Source organism: Sebastes umbrosus, chromosome 14, assembly GCF_015220745.1.
Source record: "Sebastes umbrosus isolate fSebUmb1 chromosome 14, fSebUmb1.pri, whole genome shotgun sequence".
In the NCBI taxonomy this organism is placed as follows: domain Eukaryota; kingdom Metazoa; phylum Chordata; class Actinopteri; order Perciformes; family Sebastidae; genus Sebastes; species Sebastes umbrosus.
The window spans coordinates 11177712-11200072 of record NC_051282.1 but is presented as its reverse complement, the minus strand read 5'-3'; the positions used below and the strand labels follow the sequence as shown (position 1 = coordinate 11200072).

Genomic DNA, 22361 nt, shown 5'->3' with positions numbered 1-22361 from the left:
GTCCTCATGAAAAGGAAGTGGACCTCATGAGACAAATTCAGCACCTTAGAGGTAATGAGAATAAATTAATAAATCAAATTCAATAAATACTGGAGACATGTTAATTCAATATGAAACATATTTTTCTGTTAAAATACAGTGTCCAGTAGGTACAATAAGTATGTTTCACTACTTGCAGATTAAATGTTTTGTGTTCAATAAAAATACAATACCCTATAATAAAATTTACAATTAAACTTACTGTGCATCAAAAAAGTTAATGATTTTCAACACTTTAAAAAAAGATAACTTTTATTTTTACTGTAGTAGTTATACCATTTGTATACTGCGTGTGCGCATATGTGTATGTATGTATATATGTATACAGTGTAAATATGTATATATAAATAGATTTTATTTAATTGTATTGTTTTAAATTGTATTTCTTTAACCTGTGTATATTCTTTTTACTTATATATCTATTTTTGTATATAATATGTTTTTCCTGTATCTATACTGGCTTATTTTATATTAATATTAGGTTTATTAAGTTTCTCTGTACCGAGAATGTTATTATTGGGGACGTTTGTGAATGTTTGTTCTGTTGTTTCAAAATGAACAAAAAAACAATAAATATAATATTGAAAAAAGAAGTAGTTATACCATTCTTTTATAACAACCACTTAAAATATCAGTAATAAACTACAATTCACAAAATTTATAAACATAAATAGGTCAAATCGGAACAATATTCCTGCCAGATTTCACCAAAAAGGAAGTACATTTATTCTTTAAAAATACAATTAATTAAGCTAATGAATAGCCTATTAAAAAATGTAAACATTAGGTTCACCGTCAGTGCCATTTAAAATATTAAAAAATATTAAGAAAAAGTGTTCCTTTCAGTGAATAATATTTTTCATCACTTTCATGCATACAAATAGTATACTTCAGGTCAGGTCTTTCATGAAAATGCAGCAACAGAGCAGTGAAAAATACTCCATAAAAATGCATTCAAGTTTTACGTAAAATGAAAAGTACATTTATATTAGCTGTTTAAAATACTTAAGTTTTAAGACACAAAATAAAATAAATAAAAATACAGTTGAACTATTAATGTGTCTACACAATCCAACCATGAAATCTAAGGACTTCTAGTGGACTTTAAAAATCTTAAAAATATACTCAAGCACAAGCGCCTACAATTGTACTTCAGATGTTCTTGTGGTAATTTTCTAATAAAATAAGGTGACAGTTGAGGTACTCGCAGAACAGCTAACTAACAACTCAACAACAGAAGACAACAAACGAGGATAAAATATTCAGTCATGTCTTTATTGTTTATTTCACCGCAACAAAGTTAACACACTAAACTGTGGATACATTTAGAGAAGTTGAAAACCAGTGTGTTAACACATAACTACAAAACTCTTGTCTGGTTTACATATTACAGGATGTGAAACACTGCATTACAACCACTCAGTGACATCTGTCAGTACAAACACTTTAGGATTTAATTATAATACTTCAGTCCTTTTATTTAATTTCAACACCCAGTACTGAAATGATTAATTATATTTACACATTAATCTCATCCAGCAAACACTGAAATGTGATGCTTAGGTAAATGTCTTATTTTTGGTTACTGAACTCACACAGCTGAACTGTGACCGACATTTTCAGCAGCCCAGTTTCCAGAAGTAAGTAGTTATTTTCTCTTTATGTGTATGAAGACATTAGGTCTGGTTCAAACCATGCAGCTGTGAGATGAATCGCAACCTTATACAAATTGATTTAGATTAAAATGTGTTTGTCTTTATTAGTCATCCCACACAGCATTGCAAATGTCACTGAACTCATTCAACAGCCTCAAACAGCTCCAACCAATATTTGCAATTATAATGTCTGCTCTCTTTTATCTACTATAATTTGTGATTGAATCTTTGAGGTGCTTTGCATTTCTGCGGCAGAGCAATAACTCTCACTGAGGGAAGCTACTGTGGAGTCTAGCGCTTAATCAGGAGGCGAGGAAATACATTTGAATATGATCTCATTCACTGGGTTATGACTTCAGTCTATTTATTTGTTCCAGTAGACCTCATACGACTTCTTCTCCGTGTAACTGGCTTCTGTTGTTTCTGTACCACATCTGATTTTTTCCTTCACCACCTTCACTACCAGACCACCAGCCAGGGCAATGCCCGCTGCAGCCCTGCCTATCTCAGCCACAGCAGTCAGGATGCGCGTCGATACTGCCGCGGTGCCAAACGGGTCTGACACAACCCTGCTGGCCACTGATGCCACACTGGGCCCTGCTAACCCACATAAAGCACCAGGAGACCCAGCAGCCACTGGGACAATCACAGCCACCTCCTGAGCTAAGGCTGCTCCAGCTGCAGGAGCCCCAATACCTGCAGCTACGCTTCCTACACTGGCCACTGCATGCTGCCCTGCTGCTGAGGCTACAGAAGCATTGACTACACCTGCTGCCCCTACTGATGCAGTTTCAGGTCCACAGAGGGCCGCCGTGCTGAAAGCCGCTCCCTCCAGAGCTGCGCCTAAAGCAGCCCCAGCTCCCATGGTGCCTCCCACACCTGCTGCCAACCCCACAGCAGATGCCCCTATGACACTAACCTGCCCCAGGGCATCCAGAGCGCCCTCTCCAGGACTGGCAGCTTCAGCACCAGCGATGGCTCCAACAGAACCGCCCAAAACTCCACCAGTTGCCGCCCCCAGAGCCAATGCAGTTTTCCCAGAGGCTGCTGCCACTATTGCGCCCACAGCTTTCCCAACACTGGTGCCTCCCGCTACAGACATCCCGGCTAACTGACTTGCAGCAAAACCAACCGAGTTCCCCGCCAAAGACGCCCCGGCCGCAGCTGCTAAAGGGGCAGCCGCCCCAAACACTGCCCCGACGGCCATGCCTGTGGCTCCGGCAGCCACCAGGATCTTAACTCTCCTCAGCACCTCAGCAGAGAGCGCAGCCTCCTTCCTCAAGGATGAACGGAGAGGCTGTCGCCCGCTCATAGCCCTGCGCCTGCCTCTGAACTGGTCCCTACATCGTTCAGCGCTGTCTCTCAGGAAGCTGAAGGCGTTGCCTTTGCTCTCCTCTGTCCACCTCTCCACCCTAAAATCCTCTTCACGTCCTCCTTCCAACTCCCTCCTCCTGACCCCTTGTGATCCTCTATCTGTGCTCTCTGCTCGGTTAAACTCCAAGTCACACTTCCTTCGTTTTGCAAGTTTAGCCTGTTCTTCCACGATGCCATCGTTTCCCCATTGTTCTTCGCCCTCTGGTTGCCCACGCTCCCTCAGCATCCTTTTCTGCTCCTCCCTGATGGCAGCCTCTGCTTCTAAAAACATGGCATTGGTATAAAACCCTTCTTTAGCCTGCTTCACCATCGTCTCCACCTTCATTAAGAGCTCTTTAACCTGCACCGTGTTGCTGGGGTCTCTGTTGTTGAGTGCATGGTACCTGCCCCCACACCTGTCAATCAGAGCCTTGAGCCCAGCAGGTGCAGTCTCCCTCAGGTAATCCTCAATCCCTACGCCCTCCAGGTCATCAAGCCTGGTAAAAAGAACCACTGTGTGGTGACGAACGGCATCCTCCCCAAATATCTTGTTCAACTCGCAGGCAGCCTGGTTCTCACTGTCTGTATATCGTCCTATTGGCACCACCAGGAGGAAAGCATGCGGCCCGGGGGCAGACAGAGACACACATTTGGCCACCTCTGCATGGATCTGCTCCACACTCAGGTGAGTGTCCCCAAACCCTGGCATGTCAACCACCGTGACTCTCCTCATCCTCCTCTTCCTCTGTGTGACAGTCTGGCCATCCTCCTCAGCATCCTCTTCCTCTGTGAGCTCGGTGCTCCCAAGCTGGCAAATCTGGGTGACAGAGCTGGCGCTGATCTGTGACAGGAACTGCTTTCGGCCCAGGATGGTGTTTCCAGACGCACTCTTGCCAGATCCGGTCTTTCCGATGAGGACCAGCCTGAGTTCTTCACTCCATCTGGTTTCAGAGTCGTCGCCTTCCTTCTCACCCTCCATGTCAACTGGCTCCTTTTTCTCTCCTCCTAATCCCCCTGGTGGACAAAAAGGGCACAACAGAAAGTGTTTAATTTACTGAGGTTCACTGAATAAGCCAGAGGTCGGCAACCTTTACTATCAAAAGAGCCATTTTAGGCAAAATTAAAAAAAAAATCTGTCTGGAGCCGCAAAACATTTGATCATTGTGATGAAGGTAACACAGTTTATAGTCTAAGTATATAGTATATAAGTCTAATGCAGTGAGGGCCAATTGTAGTGCAAATGTACTACGGAGTAATAGGGCAACATTGAGGGAAAAAACATCTGAAATTTCCAATATAAAGTCATAATATTACGATAAAAAAGTCGTAATATTCTGAGAATAAAGTCAGAACATTACGAGAATAATGTTATAATATTAAGAGAATAAAGTCATAGTATTACGATAAAAAAGTCGTAATATTACGAGAATAATGTTTTAATATTACGAGAAAAAAGTCGCAATAATATGAGAATAAAGTCATAATATTACGAGAATAATGTTGTAATATTAAGAGAATAAAGTCATATTACGAGAAAAAAGTCGTTATATTACGAGAAAAAAGTCGTAATATTACGAGAGTAATGTTTTAATATTACGAGAAAAAAGTAGCCATAATATGAGAATAAAGTCATAATATTACGAGAATAATGTTGTAATATTAAGAGAATAAAGTCATAATATTACGATAAAAAATTGTAATATTCTGAGAATAAAGTCATAATATTACGATAAAAAAATTGTAATATTCTGAGAATAAAGTCAGAATATTACGAGAATAATGTTATAATATTAAGAGAATAAAGTCATAATATTACGAGAAAAAAGTCGTAATATTCTGAGAATAAAGTCATAATATTACGATAAAAAAATTGTAATATTCTGAGAATAAAGTCAGAATATTACGAGAATAATGTTATAATATTAAGAGAATAAAGTCATAGTATTACGAGAAAAAAATCGTAATATTACGAGAATAATGTTTTAATATTACGAGAAAAAAGTCGCAATAATATGAGAATAAAGTCATAATATTACGAGAATAATGTTGTAATATTAAGAGAATAAAGTCATATTACGAGAAAAAAGTCGTTATATTACGAGAAAAAAGTCGTAATATTACGAGAGTAATGTTTTAATATTACGAGAAAAAAATAGCCATAATATGAGAATAAAGTCATAATATTACGAGAATAATGTTGTAATATTAAGAGAATAAAGTCATAATATTACGAGAAAAAAGTCGTAATATTCTGAGAATAAAGTCATAATATTACGATAAAAAAATTGTAATATTCTGAGAATAAAGTCAGAATATTACGAGAATAATGTTATAATATTAAGAGAATAAAGTCATAGTATTACGAGAAAAAAGTCGTAATATTACGAGAATAATGTTTTAATATTACGAGAAAAAAGTCGCAATAATATGAGAATAAAGTCATAATATTACGAGAATAATGTTGTAATATTAAGAGAAAAAAGTCATAATATTACGAGAAAAAAGTCGTTATATTACGAGAAAAAAGTCGTAATATTACGAGAGTAATGTTTTAATATTACGAGAAAAAAATAGCCATAATATGAGAATAAAGTCATAATATTACGAGAAAAAAGTCGTAATATTCTGAGAATAAAGTCATAATATTACGAGAAAAAAATTGTAATATTCTGAGAATAAAGTCAGAATATTACGAGAATAATGTTATAATATTAAGAGAATAAAGTCATAGTATTACGAGAAAAAAGTCGTAATATTACGAGAGTAATGTTTTAATATTACGAGAAAAAAGTAGCCATAATATGAGAATAAAGTCATAATATTACGAGAATAATGTTGTAATATTAAGAGAATAAAGTCATAACTTTACGAGAAAAAAAGAAAATAACCTGTAAAATTATTACTTTATAATATTGACTTTATTCTCATAATATTACAACTTTTTTTCTCATAAACTTGTGACTTTATTCTCGCCCTAATACTCCTAATACCATAGACCTACAACAATGACAAATAAAAATGAAAATGTGAACACAAAACAGTAATTCATTTCCATGTTTATAACTCCCCAGGGAGCCACTGGAGAGGAGCTGAAGAGCCTCAGGTTGCTTAGAGACCTCTGGAATAACATAATGAAGACAACACAAGTCTTGTTTTGTGTCACAACAAGCCCAGAGAAGTCAGTGTTTGTCAGGAAGCTTCTGGACAGAAACAAAACATCACACCTGAATAGGTTAGCTAACACATTATACTAGCTATATTACATAACAGCTAAGAGTTAGCTCACCCACTTTGATGTTTATAACTCAAATACTACCTAAAGACAACCAACCTTTAAACCAAAAGCAGACATCACATGCAGAGATCAAGTCTTAATCCCAAATGCCCCTCTGTAACCTTTGCTATTTATCAGATAGCTATTTTAGTAGCAAGCTAACCTTAGCATGTTGCTAATGAGGACTAAAACAGCAACTATCACGACATGAAGAGATCATCTTACCAGTCAGCCTTATCAGACACCTCTCAGGCTCTACAAGGGCTCGTTTCTGCTCTGCATTCAAGCTTCACCTTTGTTATTGTCTGAATATAGCTAGCCAGTAGCTCCATGTTGGGTTTAGCTCTGTTCAAACCAAACACAAACATTGGACTTTAGTAGTCTAAAGTGAGTTTGGTGCCAGTCTGCCCTCTGTTGGCTCATCTCTGAACAACTAGCTGAGACACTAACACACTGTGTGCACTGTGTGTGGATATGAAATACATGTTTTGTTTTTTTTGTACATATCAGAGTCACTTTATTTCATTAAATGTTGATAACAAAATGGCTTGTTCATTCTGCAGCAATGATATTCTTTCTCTGAATATACATATAGTTTTTTATAACAGTCTTAATACTATTTCAAAATTACATCAATCTCAATTCCATAGATCTAATCCATTAAAATATGTCAATTTCCAGCAAAATTATTTAAACAAAAAAAAGAACACAGACACAGGTGCAGGGCTGCAAGATGAAGGGTCATATCATGTATTTCTGGGTGACACATATTTGCGACAGGATAAAATAATTAACTAAGGGTCATTAAACTGAAACAACTACTAGAGAGATCGGTGTAAAAAGAATGACAAATATGTAAAAAGAAAATTCACTGATGCTCCCGGGACAAAATAAAAATGATAAACAAAATGAACAAATTCTGTCCTTCAGGCAAACAAAACACGAGATGGGTCCTTAAAAGACTTCGAGCAGCAATAAGAACATTAATCTGCCTACTCATTAACAACCCTCGAGAAATATCTAACAAGAAAACAAAAATAAAAGTGTACTCCATCATCAAGTCAAGCTCAATCTAACCAGAAACTGACTAAATTTAATGAGGTGAGGACAAATTTATATTTGGCAAAGGCGTATTTGAAGCATATGGGGTTTTAGACACATTAAATCTAGACTTGACACAGTATAGTGGGCTTTTGCAGTTTTTTTTAAAGATTATACTAAAATGAATTATATTCCAAAGTACAGTTATGTAATCCTCAAGTTATCAAAAATGAGTTTCCCTTATCAACTCCTATTCCAGAGACGTCTTTACCTCCTCTACAACGTTAGATTTTCCAATTATAAATCACTGTAGATGAACAGCAATTCAAGCCTTTGTCAGAAACTGACATTTCCACTTTAACTTTTTTGTGTCACCTTGAGGGTTCCTCTCTTGTTTTCAACAGAGCACCTGGCTTTTGTACAAGTGAGGACAGCTTTTATTTTCTTCGCTGTCGTCTGAGTCTACAAGTCAAGCCACCCCTTGTGGACTGTGCGTATGCTCCTTCCTTTTCTTCTCCTCCTCCTCCTCTTTCTCTGCTCTCCACCAGCACCGCGGTGCAGCGCTATAGCTCGGTGCGGGAGCGGGAGATGCGAGGGCCTTTCCTGATTTCTTTCCTCTTCTCTTCTTTCCTTCTCCTCTTCTCCTCCTCCCTCAGGATCTTCTGGAACGCCTCGGCAGTGTGGAGCACCTGCAGCAGATGAGTGAAGGTTAGAGAGAGGGATTTTTTATTGAGGCTATGTGGGAGATATTGTTATTTTAGTTTTTTTTTTGTCTGAAAACAGTGTGATAAAGCAAAAATGTGTCTGTTCTATTGGTACCCACGAGTCTCCCCTTTACAGACATGCCCACTTTATTCTAAAACCATGCAGTTTTGGTAAAAAAACAGTATTTTGCATGCATTTTAAATGTGTTCTTTTCACCTATTCTAAAATGGTGTATTAGAATATTTCTTCAGGTATCACTGTAAAGCTAAGACTCGATTCAATGAGCCAATTGTATTCATGTGTGATGATGTTAGTCCCCATAGTAGCCATTTCATTGTAGTGAGACCATTCTTTTAAACTTGACCTCACTGTATAAAATGACCTGTGGAACAACATGTATGCATCATACTCACATCGTCTCTCTCTGTGCGGTACGGGTTTATAAAGTCTGGGGATTTCTCCGTTATTCCCAGCTCCTGTGACATCTGAGAGATGAGCCGAATAGACAAATGACAGAGGAAAAGAGGAGGAAGGGGGCACATTATCATTTCTTCAAAGGAGATAAGGAATGAAAATGAGACACTGTCACATCGCTTATTCCACTCCTAAAAAGCAGAATGAGGCAAGCAGCTGCACACCAAATCGAGTACCATGGCTTATTTTATCATTTCAGCTTTAGACCCTGAGCTACATGAAATAGAGAGTAGGGCAGTGCTACTCAACTTTGGCACAAGATAGGGTGACCGGCCGACCAATGAAAATAAATTGATTCACAATGGGAATTTTTGTTTGTACTTTAAATGTAAATAAGATGCCAGAGTGCATAAAGAAGCATCCAAATACAATAATAAAGCTTGTTTATAGAAGCTTGTTCATATATTGTAGGCCTAGTGTCAAACCTTGTGCCAAGATATTTTCGTTTATATGTTAAGTTAACAAATTCATTTTAAAATAAAGAATTGAAAGATGAGTTCTGGGCCTTTTAATGTTTATTAATTGTATCTATGATAAATATTATTAAAGGTGCTAAATGCGAGATTGGGAGCATTTCTATTGCCTCCGCACGGCTCTAAACATGGGGACGGCTGAGCGGGCGGCTCGTAGCTAACGATGCTAATAGTGCAAAGTACGACAACAAGTGCTAACAGACATAACAGTTCTAACCTGGGGGGAAATGGAGTGTAGGAGCTTCGCTTCTGTGACGGAGCCGTTAGTCGGGACAGCGTTATCGCCGTGGAGTGACGCTCTACCTGAGCATTCTCTGCTCAGGTAGACATTACTTCTCTATATCTTTACATAGCAAATAGTTGTTTGCTGCTATATTAATGCTCTGGATATTGTATAGAGCAGTAGTTCCCACATTTTTTCACCTCCAGGACCCCTAAAAACTGACACAAATTAGACCAGGGACCCCTGTCTGATAAGATTTTGCTTTTAAATTGTTTTATTAAAGAACATATATGAAACCCATGACCAAAATAGTCATACATTCTGTCATTTTATTACTTATGGATGGAATTATAGTGAAAATAAATGAGTCCCCTTTTTGCTGAGGACCCCCTGGAACCACTTCAAGGACCCATGGGGGTCCCCGGACCCCACTTTGAAAACCACTGATATAGAGAACCTTTTAATGTTTGCTTATTATCTGGCCTGTCATTTTGCAATATTGCCCTGCGGGCAAAGCAATTTGAGTATCCCTGGAGGAGGGGATCAGACACTAAGAGAGGGGTTACTGAGGCACAAGCGAGAGCTGGATGCACACTTTCACTGCCGCTTCCTCGAGTCTCAGAATTAATCCACAATATAATCCTCTTGGCACATTGCTAAGGTCACAGATTAATCCTGCAGGAGTTTAGTTCATTAACCCACACAGAGAATACCATTTTATCTGCTTTGCTCTTTTAAGTTTCAAAAGGCCACAATACATCAGGGACAAATTTGATGACAAATGGCACATTTAGCAGCGATGGCAGAGCGGTATTAGCTGACACTGAGGATGTATTGTGCTCTCACATGGCATCTCCACATCTACTGTATAACCTGAAGCTATGATGGCTCTGTCACGTCTCTACACAGTCACATTTACACCACTGTGTACTATACTGGATGTTCTCACTATGAAGGGTTTCATTTCATCATGCACTTATATTGTATTCTGCATCTAGACTTCTACAATAGGGAAGCATGAACACATCTAACATTTTATTCAGGATTCTAATGTACAGAAAATTGCAAAAAGAAACTGAATCAGCATCAATATTGTGACTAATTTTCATATTTTCAAGGCATTTCCTTTTAGTCCGTTAAATGTGGTCTGAGTTCACATTTTCAGCAGCGTTATCTAAGCAACACACTCCTTCTGTTTAGCTCTGCAGAACTTCAAACAGTCAAAAGCAGGTTTTGGTCTATTGTGTTTTATACACTTTTTGTAATAAAACAATTTATAGTTTACACGCAAAGCTAGAATTCTTTTTTTTTTAACTCCCCTCGCTGCAGAGGACATCAGTGGATTGAGACAACACTGTTATCAACAGGTAACATTAGTTAGAATAAGAACAGGGTAGGTGATTGTCTAGTCTTACCAGTGTGAGGACATGTTGGTGGGCTCCTCCTGTGAAAACCCCGGTCTGGTTGCAGAAATTCAGCCCCCAGCGCAGCAGACCGTCCCAGTCGGTGTTGCGGTCGTAGTAGTGGTGGACGATACGGGGGAAACGCAACGCAACGTCGCCAAAGAACGCTGTATTCTCAACCACATGGGAATAAGCTGCAGAGATGGATAGAGAGAGGGAAGAGAGAAACAGGTAGGTTCAAGTTGTTGTTTTTTTTTTACAATTGCTAACAAGCTTTTACCTAAACTTAAGATACTTTTTATAAACTCAAACATGCACAGTCCTGCTCTAATCTATACGATCTGAAGCATCTGGCCACATGTTCTCGTCCACATCACATCTTACTGGATGTCATCTATCGCTGTGCAAAAACGCTTGGCATGCCTTATCCACCCCTGGCACTCTATTTTACACAACTTACAGTAAATCAGCTATTTTTCAATGTTCCAATGATCTGTTCATTCAAAAATGATCATCATGTGTTTCAATATTGAGCTGCTGTTGTTGCAGAAGTAGAGGCTCTATACTATATTTAAGGTTTTCATTTCTGGCATGCTGAGTGCAAGCATTTGCAAAGACAAGAAAGATCCATAATTTTGATATTGGGTAAGCTTGTATGCAAAGAAAATGTAAGCATTTTAGAAAAGTGTTAATTGACGCATATTCTGGGAAAACAACATTAATTGTGTTTATAGTACGGTCCACAACAGACGGATGTTGTGCTAATTGTGTTTAGGGTTTTGAAAATGTGACTACAGATTTGTAAAAAAAAAAGAATATTAAAAATATTTGCACTGACAAAAGATACAGAAAATGCTGATAAATAGAACAAAAGAAAGAGTGCAGCTGAAGTCGGGCTGTTGCAATAACTGCACTATTGACGAGCTAACCGCATGGGATGGCAAGCAACCGTCATTTTTTCTTTTTAAATTCTTTGCAATGGGAGCGACGCATATTTCGCATATATCCAGAGCAAGTAATCTACCTTTTTACCTCTGCGGATATTCCGTATCATAGCAACCAGACATAACCAAAGCGTCTCAGCTGATACCCCCACCTCCCCGCGCCACATTGTCCTTCTGTGTTCTGCATCCAACAATAAACAAGTATTTCATTAGTTTTAAAATGTCATTTAATAAGCAACAATATACCTAACAATACCATAACAAAAATCAGGATAAATTAAGTAATTTGCAAAAAGAAGTTGTCAATAACCGCATTTCGCATTGTTGAGCCAACCATTATCACCACAGGGGAACTTCACACACTGCGACAGCCCTAACAAGCAACGGCTGAGTTTGTTCACTCAAAAAGGTGGTGGCGTTAAATAAGCCTGAACAATAGGGAAGATGATATTCGTGACATTCAGACAGACGTTAAAGCTGATATTATTGGCACCCGCTGGCACCAAAAGAGGATGAAAGGGAGAAAGAGTGACACGAGGTTGAGCTTTTAGAAACGGGGTAACGGAGCGCGAGACAAACCAGTCAGAAGTGGTGGAGAGGGAGTCAGAGTGAGAGAGACACACTAGAGAGACGCTGCTAAATAGAGAGGCTTATATAAGTAGAGCAAGAGCAAGAAGACATTAAAAAAGAAATGAAATGATGAAAGAGCAGAGGTGTAAAAGTGAATCAGACCTTCTTTGATCTTATCGTCCATTGGGAAAGGGTCATCAGGCTGCATGTTGGCCGCAACCAGGATCTGTCTCGAGTCCTCCAACACCTTAGGAATGAGAAAAACAGCTCAATAGCCAGGTTTATTTACTCTACAATATGTGCTGGAGATTTAAGTCGTTGTTTTAATGCAGGTGAAAAATACAGTCAAGCTCTTAAAAGGAAGATGTATTCCTAGCATGATATTTTACACATCGCTGCTGAGATCACAGGGAATCTGCTGAACATAACTTCACAGTGGGTTTCATGAGGACAGCAGGTCTCAGACTCCTTTCCCCTTTGGAGAAAGAAATATTTTTACGCCTGTCAATGTCTCTAAATGTCTTCTTAATTTGTTGGGTACTGTCAGCTGCCAGTTTTCAGACATAAAATACACACTAGTCTCTCCTCATCTGTTATCCTCACATTCACCATGATTTTTGGTTATATAAATGTAATTTATGGTGCTGTTAGATTGCTGCTAGACCGCCCCGTTAATACAGGTGCGTGCGGGAGAGTAAACAGTTTTTGACTGCAGTGATAATTTTGTTTTTGAAGAATAAACGCCAACAAATAAAAATGTAATATATTTTGACTTTTGGACTGAGGCAATTACAGAGACAGACGTCGCTCGCTGGCTCTGTGTGAGTTTGAGAGAGGAGGGAAGAGAAGGTGGAAGGAAATGTTTCTGTAAGTTATTAATAATAATTCTAATGTCAATGTTATCAATAAAGCTTTGAAGCGTCGAACTACTCAGTGCAGCCCTACATCGTCCTATTTTTTTTTTTGTTACCGTCAGCTGATCACGTTGTCCTGTTCGTCTCCAAAGAACCGTCTGTTTTTCTTTTTGTCCCTGTCAAATATCTGTCCATTCTGTAAACCTACAGTCTGAATAAAAAAACATTGCTATAGCCGATTTATTTACCGTTCCACCATGAAAAAGATTCAGACGTCAAAACATTAATTCCGCATCACATTCCCCCAGGTCACGTGCGCCCCACCTGTTATGCCTCGCCACACACTTTGAGAACCACTGCATTAGAACAAGCAATGAGTGGTCAGAACAGATCAGGCATATTAGAAGTAGTTCAGATAATCAAGTTAAACTGTGTTTGAAACCTGTCTGACTGTTGCTTCTAAACTTCTAAAGGATCACTTTGTCCACGTTTTTTCTGAGAGAAAACACTTTATGTCATATAGAGAGGCGAAGTCCCGCCCCTTCCGGTGGACCACGATGGGACCTTATTTCGGAAAAAATATGTACGGTAGCAAGAGAACATTTTTTTTTTGATCCTGTTTGCATTGTGCCATGAATCACACATATGATATTTGTCAATTTTAAACATAATGTTGCAAGTCAAGAAAGTCGCAGTTTGTTGTAAAACTGTTGAAGTATCAGACTGTGATAATACGTAATTACAAAGACTACACACCCAAAAGTCGCGTAGTGACGTCTCTCTCTCTCTGAAGCTACGATGCCTGTGTGTTTCCTACTGGGATGTACTCACAACCAGCGACGGGTCTCACTCGTTCTTTCTCTTTCTGGATGATAAAAAGACCAGGAGTCGCTGGATGAAACACATCAGGTAAGATAACGTTTCATTTGTGCGTGGAACATAGCTAAGTTAGCTAGCTAGTGTTGGTGATTTATATTGTGCGAGATGAGAGATGTAGTTCACTGAGCGGTTTCACACTAAACTAAATGATACTACGACAAACCCACTACGAATTGTGACTTTCATGACTTGCAAAATTATCTTTTAAATTGGCAAACATCATATGTGTGATTCATGGCGTAGTTCAAATGGAATCAAAAAAGTATTTGTCTCTCACCTGTTAACTACTGTTTATTTTTTTTTCCTGAAATAAGGTCCCATGGGGTTCACCGGAAGGGGCGGGACTTCGCCTCTCTATTGTCGTTAAAGCATAAACTGAGCACAAAACGACATCTGAGAATCAGAGTCAGCGCAGCGTCTACAAAGATAGTATATGGAAGAGATAAAAGCAGGAGCACTCTCTCTCACACACACACAGAGCGGTATAGAAACGCTGACAATGTATTCCAGCCACTGAAGGTTGACTATGCTAGTTGTCCTTGAGAGGCACGCAGATCTGTCCTCTGGGACAATACTGTAAAGCAAAGCTCCGAGCAAGCAGCCGAGACTGAATTAACATTCAAATGAATGCGAGAGAACATGCTGATGAATGTAATCACTGGATTTTGAAGCTTTTGATTCTCTGTCGAGCTGCGATTCTTCTCATCCTTCAATCTGCTGAGAGCACAAGACGGCTGAGCTCTTTGATGTAACTGTTGCTGTTAGTGGCTTTTTTTTTTTATACTTGTGGCCTTTACTGTGCTTGATTTTTCCGCTGCCCACAGACGAGCATAGTCACACACACACACAACGTACCTTGAAGAGTCCTTTGAGCATGATGTCTATGATCTTGTACTGCTGATTGATGTCGTTCAGCTCCACCAGGTTCTTGAGCGCGTTGAGCTGATCTTTCCTCTTGGTCTCAAACAGACGCTTGTCTAATGAGAGGAGGTCAGGAGGGCAACACGCTCTACATACGGGCATTAACTCACAGAAATGCTCTCTCATGCATCCATCTGTCACGTTAACAGGCACAGGGACGTTCACACACGCAGGCAGACACGTTCTGTGCATTTGGCAGCAGCTCTGCACACTCACAGCAGAAGGATACAGATATCCAGGTTGGAGTCGTGCCTCAATCTGTGCGTGTCGGAGTCTGCCGAGCTGAGGGCGGCAGCGGCGAGCGCCAGGACCACCGCACACACACTTCGCATGGTCAGCAGGGGTCGGCAGAGAGGCGCTCTCCTGGACAAAAGATGACAGATGTGCATCACATTGTTAAACATCTAAATACTGGCACTCTGTTCAACTTGTTTAAGGCCACAGAGGGAAAACTGTACATCTAAAAAAAACTGAATTCTTTGAGTGTCGCACTGAACACATTTTCTCTTGATACAGAGATTTCACTTTCATCTGTAAAACACTGAGCTTTTCACTGAAATAGTTTTCTCATTCGTGAAGCCATTTTTCTTCCTCCAGAGCTGCTGGAAAGGCTCTCTCTCTCGTGATACTTGTGGAATACGTGAAATGGAGAGACGCGCTGGGGATAAGTGGTCAATATGGAACACGAGAGGGGAGTCGGCGTTTGAAGAGGCGCTCCTTATGTTCCTTTTTAAAAGACACATCTGATGTCTGGCACTTGCAAAAATCCCCAAGAGGAACATTTACAATCTCTGTAGCAGACTCTCTCTCTCTCTGTTCCTGTTCCTCCTCTTCCCCCCCCTCTCCGTTCGTTCCCCTGGTCTCTCTACCCAAAGCAGTGGTCGTCCCCCAACATTTTCATTCAGTTGCAACTTCCTTTCCCCCTCGGAGGCTTTTTATACATTCGAAAAAAGGAGGGAGAAGATAAACACGACAGCTAAAAATAGGGCTTCATCAAATGAAAATTTGATGAAAGCCAAATTTTTAAGAAAACATTAGCAGAAAACAGAAGTAACCGGAGGGAGGGGGGGGGCAATGTTGATGAAAAGCTACAAGATATAATTCACATAATTCATGCATAATTTAGCAGAATGATACTATCAGGAGGGATGCAGGGAGGTGTGGGGTTTGGGTGGGAGTGAGGGGCATGCACGGAGAGTCAGGTTGTGAGAGCGGAGGGGCGTTGAGACTTTTGGAGGGGAGGAGGGGGAGGTAGAGGAGTGCGAAGGAGAGACCCTGCGGGAAATAGCAGCTTTCCTGGTGAATATTTCATTCATTCATACCTCTGCTAAGACACAGGGGTAGGACTCGCAGATAGGAGAGAAAGTGCAAGATAGAGCCCGTGCAAGAGGATAATGAGCACCAGGGACTTGATTCTGCACCGACAGAATTAATCTTTACAAGCTGCCCGGCTGCCGATTCTTGAGTCTGAAGGACTAGGGAAGTGAGCGAACGACTCGGGTGTGAATGTTAATTTAGACTGAATGGACCCCCTTAAGAATCTCACTTAAATCTGAGGAGAAAAGCATATGCTCCAAGACATGCAGCATCCCTCTTCAAAGTGCTGTTAACATGGACCAACGGCTATCATGTCATACTAAAACTTCCTCCTGTTTCACAACTGCTTTGCTTTTATAGCACATCATGACAACGGCATAGCAACTATAACAATTATTCTATCAATGTGACTTTTTGTTGCAGCTACTTTGGCTTAAATCTGCAGTAGGCTGAATGTTTTTGGCATCATTGGGCCAAAAATTCCATAATAACCTTTCAGCATATTGTAATTCAAGTGTTCTGAGAGATAACTAGACTTCTGCACCTCCTCATGGCTCTGTTTTCAGACTTTAAAAAAATCTAAGTGTGCTCCGGCTGGTGGGCGGTGCTTGGTATTTCCGCAACTGATCTCAACATGGCTGGTCACAAACGTTCTCATTTTACAGCTAAACAGTACACTACGGGATGTTTCTGAAAACATTTGAGGTGAGAAATAGGCATTACAGTAACAGAATATTGATTCATATTTGATCAGCGCTGACTAGTTTGACCGTTTGATCGGAGTTCGCGATTGATTGACAGCTGCTCAGAGACGTTAAGGCTCCAGCTCGACTCTGATTGGTTGTTTTCCTCCGGTCTGTGAAATCTTACAGATGCCATTAGGAGCACCGGAGGACACAGAGGCACATGATTTTTTTTCAGATTACCTGTCTCATGCACTACTGTCGGGATATAGTGACCGTTTTATAAAAAATAACTTTTTTTCCTCATCTTTGCTCCACTTCTATGCACTGCTGCTTTAAGTGGTGGTCTCTGTGGTCACTGATGTCTCTTATTTAAAAATAAAACAGCGAGACAACTTTTTCTTCTTACAGAGTCAGCAGAAACGAGTGTTCCCGAGGACAGCTGAGTGAAGACAATGTTCGATTAAGGCCAATTTGTGCATTCTGAGAACATCTTTTGGGTAGCTTCCCAGCATCCTGAGAAAACGCAGCACTAAATATCCTAAAGTGCTGGTCCAAAGCCTCCATATTTCTAGATAACAGCCAAGGGGAAAAAGGGGGCCTTGTCTCTCCCGTGGCAGCGGCTCATCGAGCTATTTGATGTTCCCGTGTGCTCCCGTGCATTCAGCCATGTAGCTCTCGACAGATATTTATGGGCAGAAAGGTTATCGCCGCCAGCACTATTTAATGCAGTCAACACATCCAGCAGCTGCTAACGTTTCCGTGCAATTGGGTAAAGTGCTGAGACTTTAAGAAGTAGCGCAAGAAGGGCATTAGGAGCGGATCAATCATCTCTAATGTGGCATAGGCAGCACAGAAACGAGAGTCTAAATGCATCCATTAACTGTAAGCAGGCAACCCTAATTATACAGGACAGTCATTTAAGAAAGTCATAGGAAAACCTACAGCACTCAACGTTTTGAGATCAGATTACACACAGAGTGACACACTACAATGTGAATCTCAAGTGCTCCTTTGAATCTTATGCTTATACACACACACATCAGCCCAGCTCACTAGAACCATTATTGCGACACAGCTGCTCTGCCAGAAGTGTGCTTTTGGATGGATTTCCCTTTCAGCTGACTGACCCGCTGATGGTCAGCGTCCAATGTGGGAGGGCCTGCTTCAGATTTGTTCTGTCAATGTGGCACTCAAGTTGGGCGAGGTGTGTTCGCCGCTGGGAGGTGTGAAGGCGGTGTAGTTCTCGCTTGAAGCCGTGTAAGCCCACGTTAAATCTCTTGGCCGGAGGACATTTTTCTTCTCTGCCAACAACAATCTCCCATGGTGGCAAGAGAAGCTGAAGTTTGATTTCCTGTGTGGGAAGATCCAGGTTCCAGCTTTGTCAGATATCTAATCATACACAAGCGTGAAGATAGCACCACTCTGGAAATTCCCTGTGGTGTGAAAAAAACATGCATCAGATATTCTACGATGCAATGCAATATGTGCAATTTTCTCTTAATTCCACAGGGAAGAAGAAGAATCTTCAATCCCGAGAAGGAAACGGTTCAAACTGTTAACCAAAACCAACTCTGTGACATTAATTTCAAGAAGCAAAACTAGCCCTCGAGGTGGAATAAGCGACTCCTGAGGAGGATGGAGTGAGCAAGATGCTCATCAGACGGCTTGGATGTGCAGAAGGAGTGGATCCAGATTCCCCCCTCAGGCTTGCCAGCCTGCTGTGGGAAGGTTTGAGGTTCAAGGACTGACACATCATCATCTCTCTCTCTCTCTCTCTCTCTCTCTTGCTCTGCTCACATCTGCTGAGGCTCTCTCTCTCTCCTCCTGTTATCATTCATGCAGAGGCACGGCCACGGACATGCGTAATGGTGATGATGATGATGGCAGAGCCTGGATAAAGACTGTCATGTGGACCATCAATTACAGAATGCCTAATTGATTGCATGCACCCTACCTGACCTGGGTTCCCAACAGCTGCTACTGGCAAATAATGAGTTAATTGAGTTCATTTTAAGCCAGTAATAACGCGTTTTAGTATAAAGTTGTGATGCAAGACATCTACTGGTGATATGCATCAACTCCGCAATACTACATCATAATTATTTACATACGGTTTCCTCCTTCCTTAAGGGAATTAACCAAGTATTTTGCAGTCGCTCCTCGACAGATGGATCCAGCCAGCTGTGCAGCCAGCGACCAGCTTCAGGTGATCCAGCCGATAAAGCCACAAAACTCACCGGATCACTCACCGTGTGTGTTGTAGCGAGAAACGACGGCGCCACACGGCAGCGATTACAGCGTTTATAGCTCCAAAGTAGTGCAGTCAGACCTTTATTTTGTAATCTCCACACGAGACGATTAAGGTCAGCTCGCTGATGATGATGATGGGGGTTAGGGACGGTCAGCGTGCTCCTCTAGATCCTCAGGTGACGGCGGTAACACAACACGGAGGTGGAGAGGTGCTCATTTACATGCGGCTCTCGCTGCTCCACTCCGCCAGCGCCACGATCACACCGGCTTGCTTGCCTTGGACGAATGACAGCCAGCGGGCGCTAACCGAGGAGGAGGAGGAGGAGGAGGAGGAGGATGTTGTTTCCGCACGGAGGGTTTAAGGAGAGACACCGCCAGAGGAGCGGAGTGCGTTCCGTTTCCCTCCTGTGATTTTTTAAATTTTTTTATTTAAGTAGAAAATGTACATTAATATAATAATAATATTATAGAGAAAAATAGAATTAAAGTAGAAAATGTAAAATAATATTAAAGTAGAAAATGTACAATATAATAATAATAATACTATAGAGAAAAATAGAATTAAAGTAGAAAATGTACAATAATATAATATTATAGAGAAAAATAGAATTAAAGTGGAAAATGTACAATAATATAATAATAATAATATTATAGAGAAAAATAGAATTAAAGTAGAAAATGTAAAATAATATTAAAGTAGAAAATGTACAATATAATAATAATAATACTATAGAGAAAAATAGAATTAAAGTAGAAAATGTACAATAATATAATATTATAGAGAAAAATAGAATTAAAGTGGAAAATGTACAATAATATAATAATAATATTATAGAGAAAAATAGAATTAAAGTAGAAAATGTACAATAATATAATAATAATAATATTATAGAGAAAAATAGAATTAAAGTAGAAAATGTACAATAATATTAAAGTAGAAAATGTACAATATAATAATAATAATATTATAGAGAAAAATAGAATTAAAGTAGAAAATGTACAATAATATTAAAGTAGAAAATGTACAATATAATAATAATAATACTATAGAGAAAAATAGAATTAAAGTAGAAAATGTAAAATAATATTAAAGTAGAAAATGTACAATATAATAATAATAATATTATAGAGAAAAATAGAATTAAAGTAGAAAATGTAAAATAATATTAAAGTAGAAAATGTACAATATAATAATAATAATACTATATAGAAAAATAGAATTAAAGTAGAAAATGTACAATAATATAATATTATAGAGAAAAATAGAATTAAAGTAGAAAATGTACAATAATATAATAATAATAATATTATAGAGAAAAATAGAATTAAAGTAGAAAATGTACAATAATATTAAAGTAGAAAATGTACAATAATATAATAATATTATAGAGAAAAATTTAATTAAAGTAGAAAATGTACAATAATATAATAATACTATTATAGAGAAAATTAGAGTTAAAGTAGAAAATGTACAATAATATTAAAGTAGAAAATGTACAATATTAAAGTAGAAAATGTACAATAATATGGCAAGTAATAAGTAGTAGGCTCTTAAGAAAACAGAGCACATAATGTAAACATGATTATAACCTAATAAAAAAAGTACAGTAATAAAATAGCGAAGGGGTCTCTTCTAATAACTCTAAAGCATCAATAATGTTCAGAAGTTTTTTTTTACTGCTTTTTTTATAATATACTTCAGCGATTTGCAGTACAATGCTAGTTCTCCCATAAAAAAAACACAAATAAGGGTTGTGTCTTAAAGCAACAGTGGGTAGAAATGGAGCAAGTATGATAAAAAAAAATATACGTTTTTATAAAACGGTCACTATATCCTGACAGTAGTGTATGCGACAGCTAATCTGAAAAAAAATCATGTGCCTCTGTGTCCTCCGGTGCTCCTAATGGCATCTGCAAGATTTCACAGACCGGAGGAAAACAACCAATCAGAGCTGAGATGGAGCCTTGCCGTCTCTGAGCAGCTGTCAATCACTCGTGAACTCCGATCAAACGGTCAAACTAGGCAGCGCTGATCAAATATTAATTAATATTCTGTTACTGTAATGCCTATTTCTCACCTCAAATGTTTTCAGAAACATCTTGTAGTGTACTGTTTAGCTGTAAAATGAGAACATTTGTGACCCGGCAGCCATGTTGAGATCAGTTGAGGAAATACCAAGCACCGCCCACCAGCCGGAGCAAACTTTATCATTTTACAGTACAACAGTACACTACGAGATGTTTCTGAAAACATTTGAGGAGAATAATAGGCATTAATGTAACAGAATATTGATTCATATTTGATCAGCGCTGCCTAGTTTGATCGTTTGATCAGAGTTCATGAGTGATTGACAGCTGCCTCCGTTGAATGAACAGCCAATAGGAACGCTCTCTCTCTGAAATGACCTGTGATTGGTCAAAGTCTCCCGTCACGGGCTAGATTTTCTAAAGCCTGAACACAGAGCCATGAGGAGGTGCAGAAGTCTAGTTATCGCTCAGAACACTTGAATTACAATATGCTGAAAGGTTATTATGGAATTTTGCCCAATGATGCCAAAAATATTCTGCCTACTGCAGGTTTAATACATTTACATTCATGGATACATTTTTTTTAGCTAAAATTAATAAAGTATTCAACAAAAAAATATTTTCTTATCCTCCATTATGATCCCAAATGTAACATCATTTCTGGTAAAGTGTTTCCTCTGAATTATGATGAGCTGACATTTTGTAAACCACATTTTTGAAAAATATTTTCAATAAAATGGCAGGAAAAAAAGAGCTTACCTTTTCGGTGATGTGAAGAAGGAATTTACTTTGTCTTTAGATTAAATGAACAAGAGAAGGCCACTTGTCCTGTCTGACTGAATCACCACCTGAGAAATAATCAGGAGATTTACTTTAGTACAAAACAACTACATATATTTTCTTCCTGGAATACATGAAACTTAATTCAGACATCATAAATAGATATTATAGTTAAAGACGACCTATTATGCTCATTTTCAGGTCGCATACTTGTATTTTGGGTTTCTACTAGAACATGTTTACATGCTTAAATGTTCAAAAAACGGTTTACTTTTCTCATACCGACTGTGTTCTTTTCACACTCTGTCTGAAACGCTCTGTTTGAGCTCCTGCCCCGCCCTGAAAAGCCCAGTCTTCTCTGATTGGTCAGCTGGCCCACTCTGTTGTGATTGGTCAACCGAACCAAACTCTTCAGACTACGCTCCAGCTCCGCTCTAACTAGATTTGTTTGAGAGCGTGCCAAACTAGCCGCTAGGCAGGTATTATGTAACT

The 22361-nt window shown here is 39.1% G+C and overlaps 2 protein-coding genes across 6 annotated transcripts; both read right to left on the bottom strand.

The window, feature by feature from the left end:
* Positions 1 to 1293: 1293 nt before the first annotated feature.
* On the bottom strand, positions 1294 to 6697 carry LOC119501630. The gene is made up of 2 exons (XM_037792113.1): positions 6548 to 6697; positions 1294 to 4064 (listed from the first exon to the last, which is right to left on the bottom strand). Exon 2 carries the CDS (start codon positions 4024 to 4026, stop codon positions 2059 to 2061), a length of 1968 nt encoding a protein of 655 aa, XP_037648041.1. The 5' UTR covers positions 4027 to 4064; positions 6548 to 6697; the 3' UTR covers positions 1294 to 2058.
* A 119-nt stretch (positions 6698 to 6816) lies between these two features.
* On the bottom strand, positions 6817 to 21937 carry LOC119501634 (coiled-coil domain-containing protein 134-like). 5 transcript variants are annotated; one of them, XM_037792116.1, is made up of 7 exons: positions 21849 to 21937; positions 15038 to 15171; positions 14743 to 14864; positions 12317 to 12401; positions 10653 to 10834; positions 8481 to 8552; positions 6817 to 8051 (listed from the first exon to the last, which is right to left on the bottom strand). In XM_037792116.1, the coding sequence occupies exons 2-7, from the start codon at positions 15138 to 15140 to the stop codon at positions 7926 to 7928; spliced, it is 690 nt and encodes a 229-aa protein (XP_037648044.1). In that variant the 5' UTR covers positions 15141 to 15171; positions 21849 to 21937; the 3' UTR covers positions 6817 to 7925. The 5 variants fall into 5 exon arrangements, with proteins under 5 accessions (XP_037648044.1, XP_037648045.1, XP_037648043.1 ...); XM_037792117.1 differs by lacking the exon at positions 21849 to 21937 and adding an exon at positions 19141 to 19418; XM_037792115.1 differs by lacking the exon at positions 21849 to 21937 and adding an exon at positions 19061 to 19415.
* Between the last annotated feature and the right edge of the window lie 424 nt (positions 21938 to 22361).

Excerpts from the sequence above, each read along its gene's own strand:
- LOC119501634 (XM_037792116.1), bottom strand. The coding sequence starts at position 15,140 with ATGCGAAGTGTGTGTGCGGTGGTCCTGGCGCTCGCCGCTGCCGCCCTC. Across the intron at positions 12,402-14,742 it reads TGCTCAAAGGACTCTTCAAG|GTGTTGGAGGACTCGAGACA; the intron begins GTACGTTGTGTG and ends CTCATTCCTAAG. Across the intron at positions 10,835-12,316 it reads GGACGATAAGATCAAAGAAG|CTTATTCCCATGTGGTTGAG; the intron begins GTCTGATTCACT and ends CCATCTCTGCAG.
- LOC119501630 (XM_037792113.1), bottom strand. The coding sequence starts at position 4,026 with ATGGAGGGTGAGAAGGAAGGCGACGACTCTGAAACCAGATGGAGTGAA.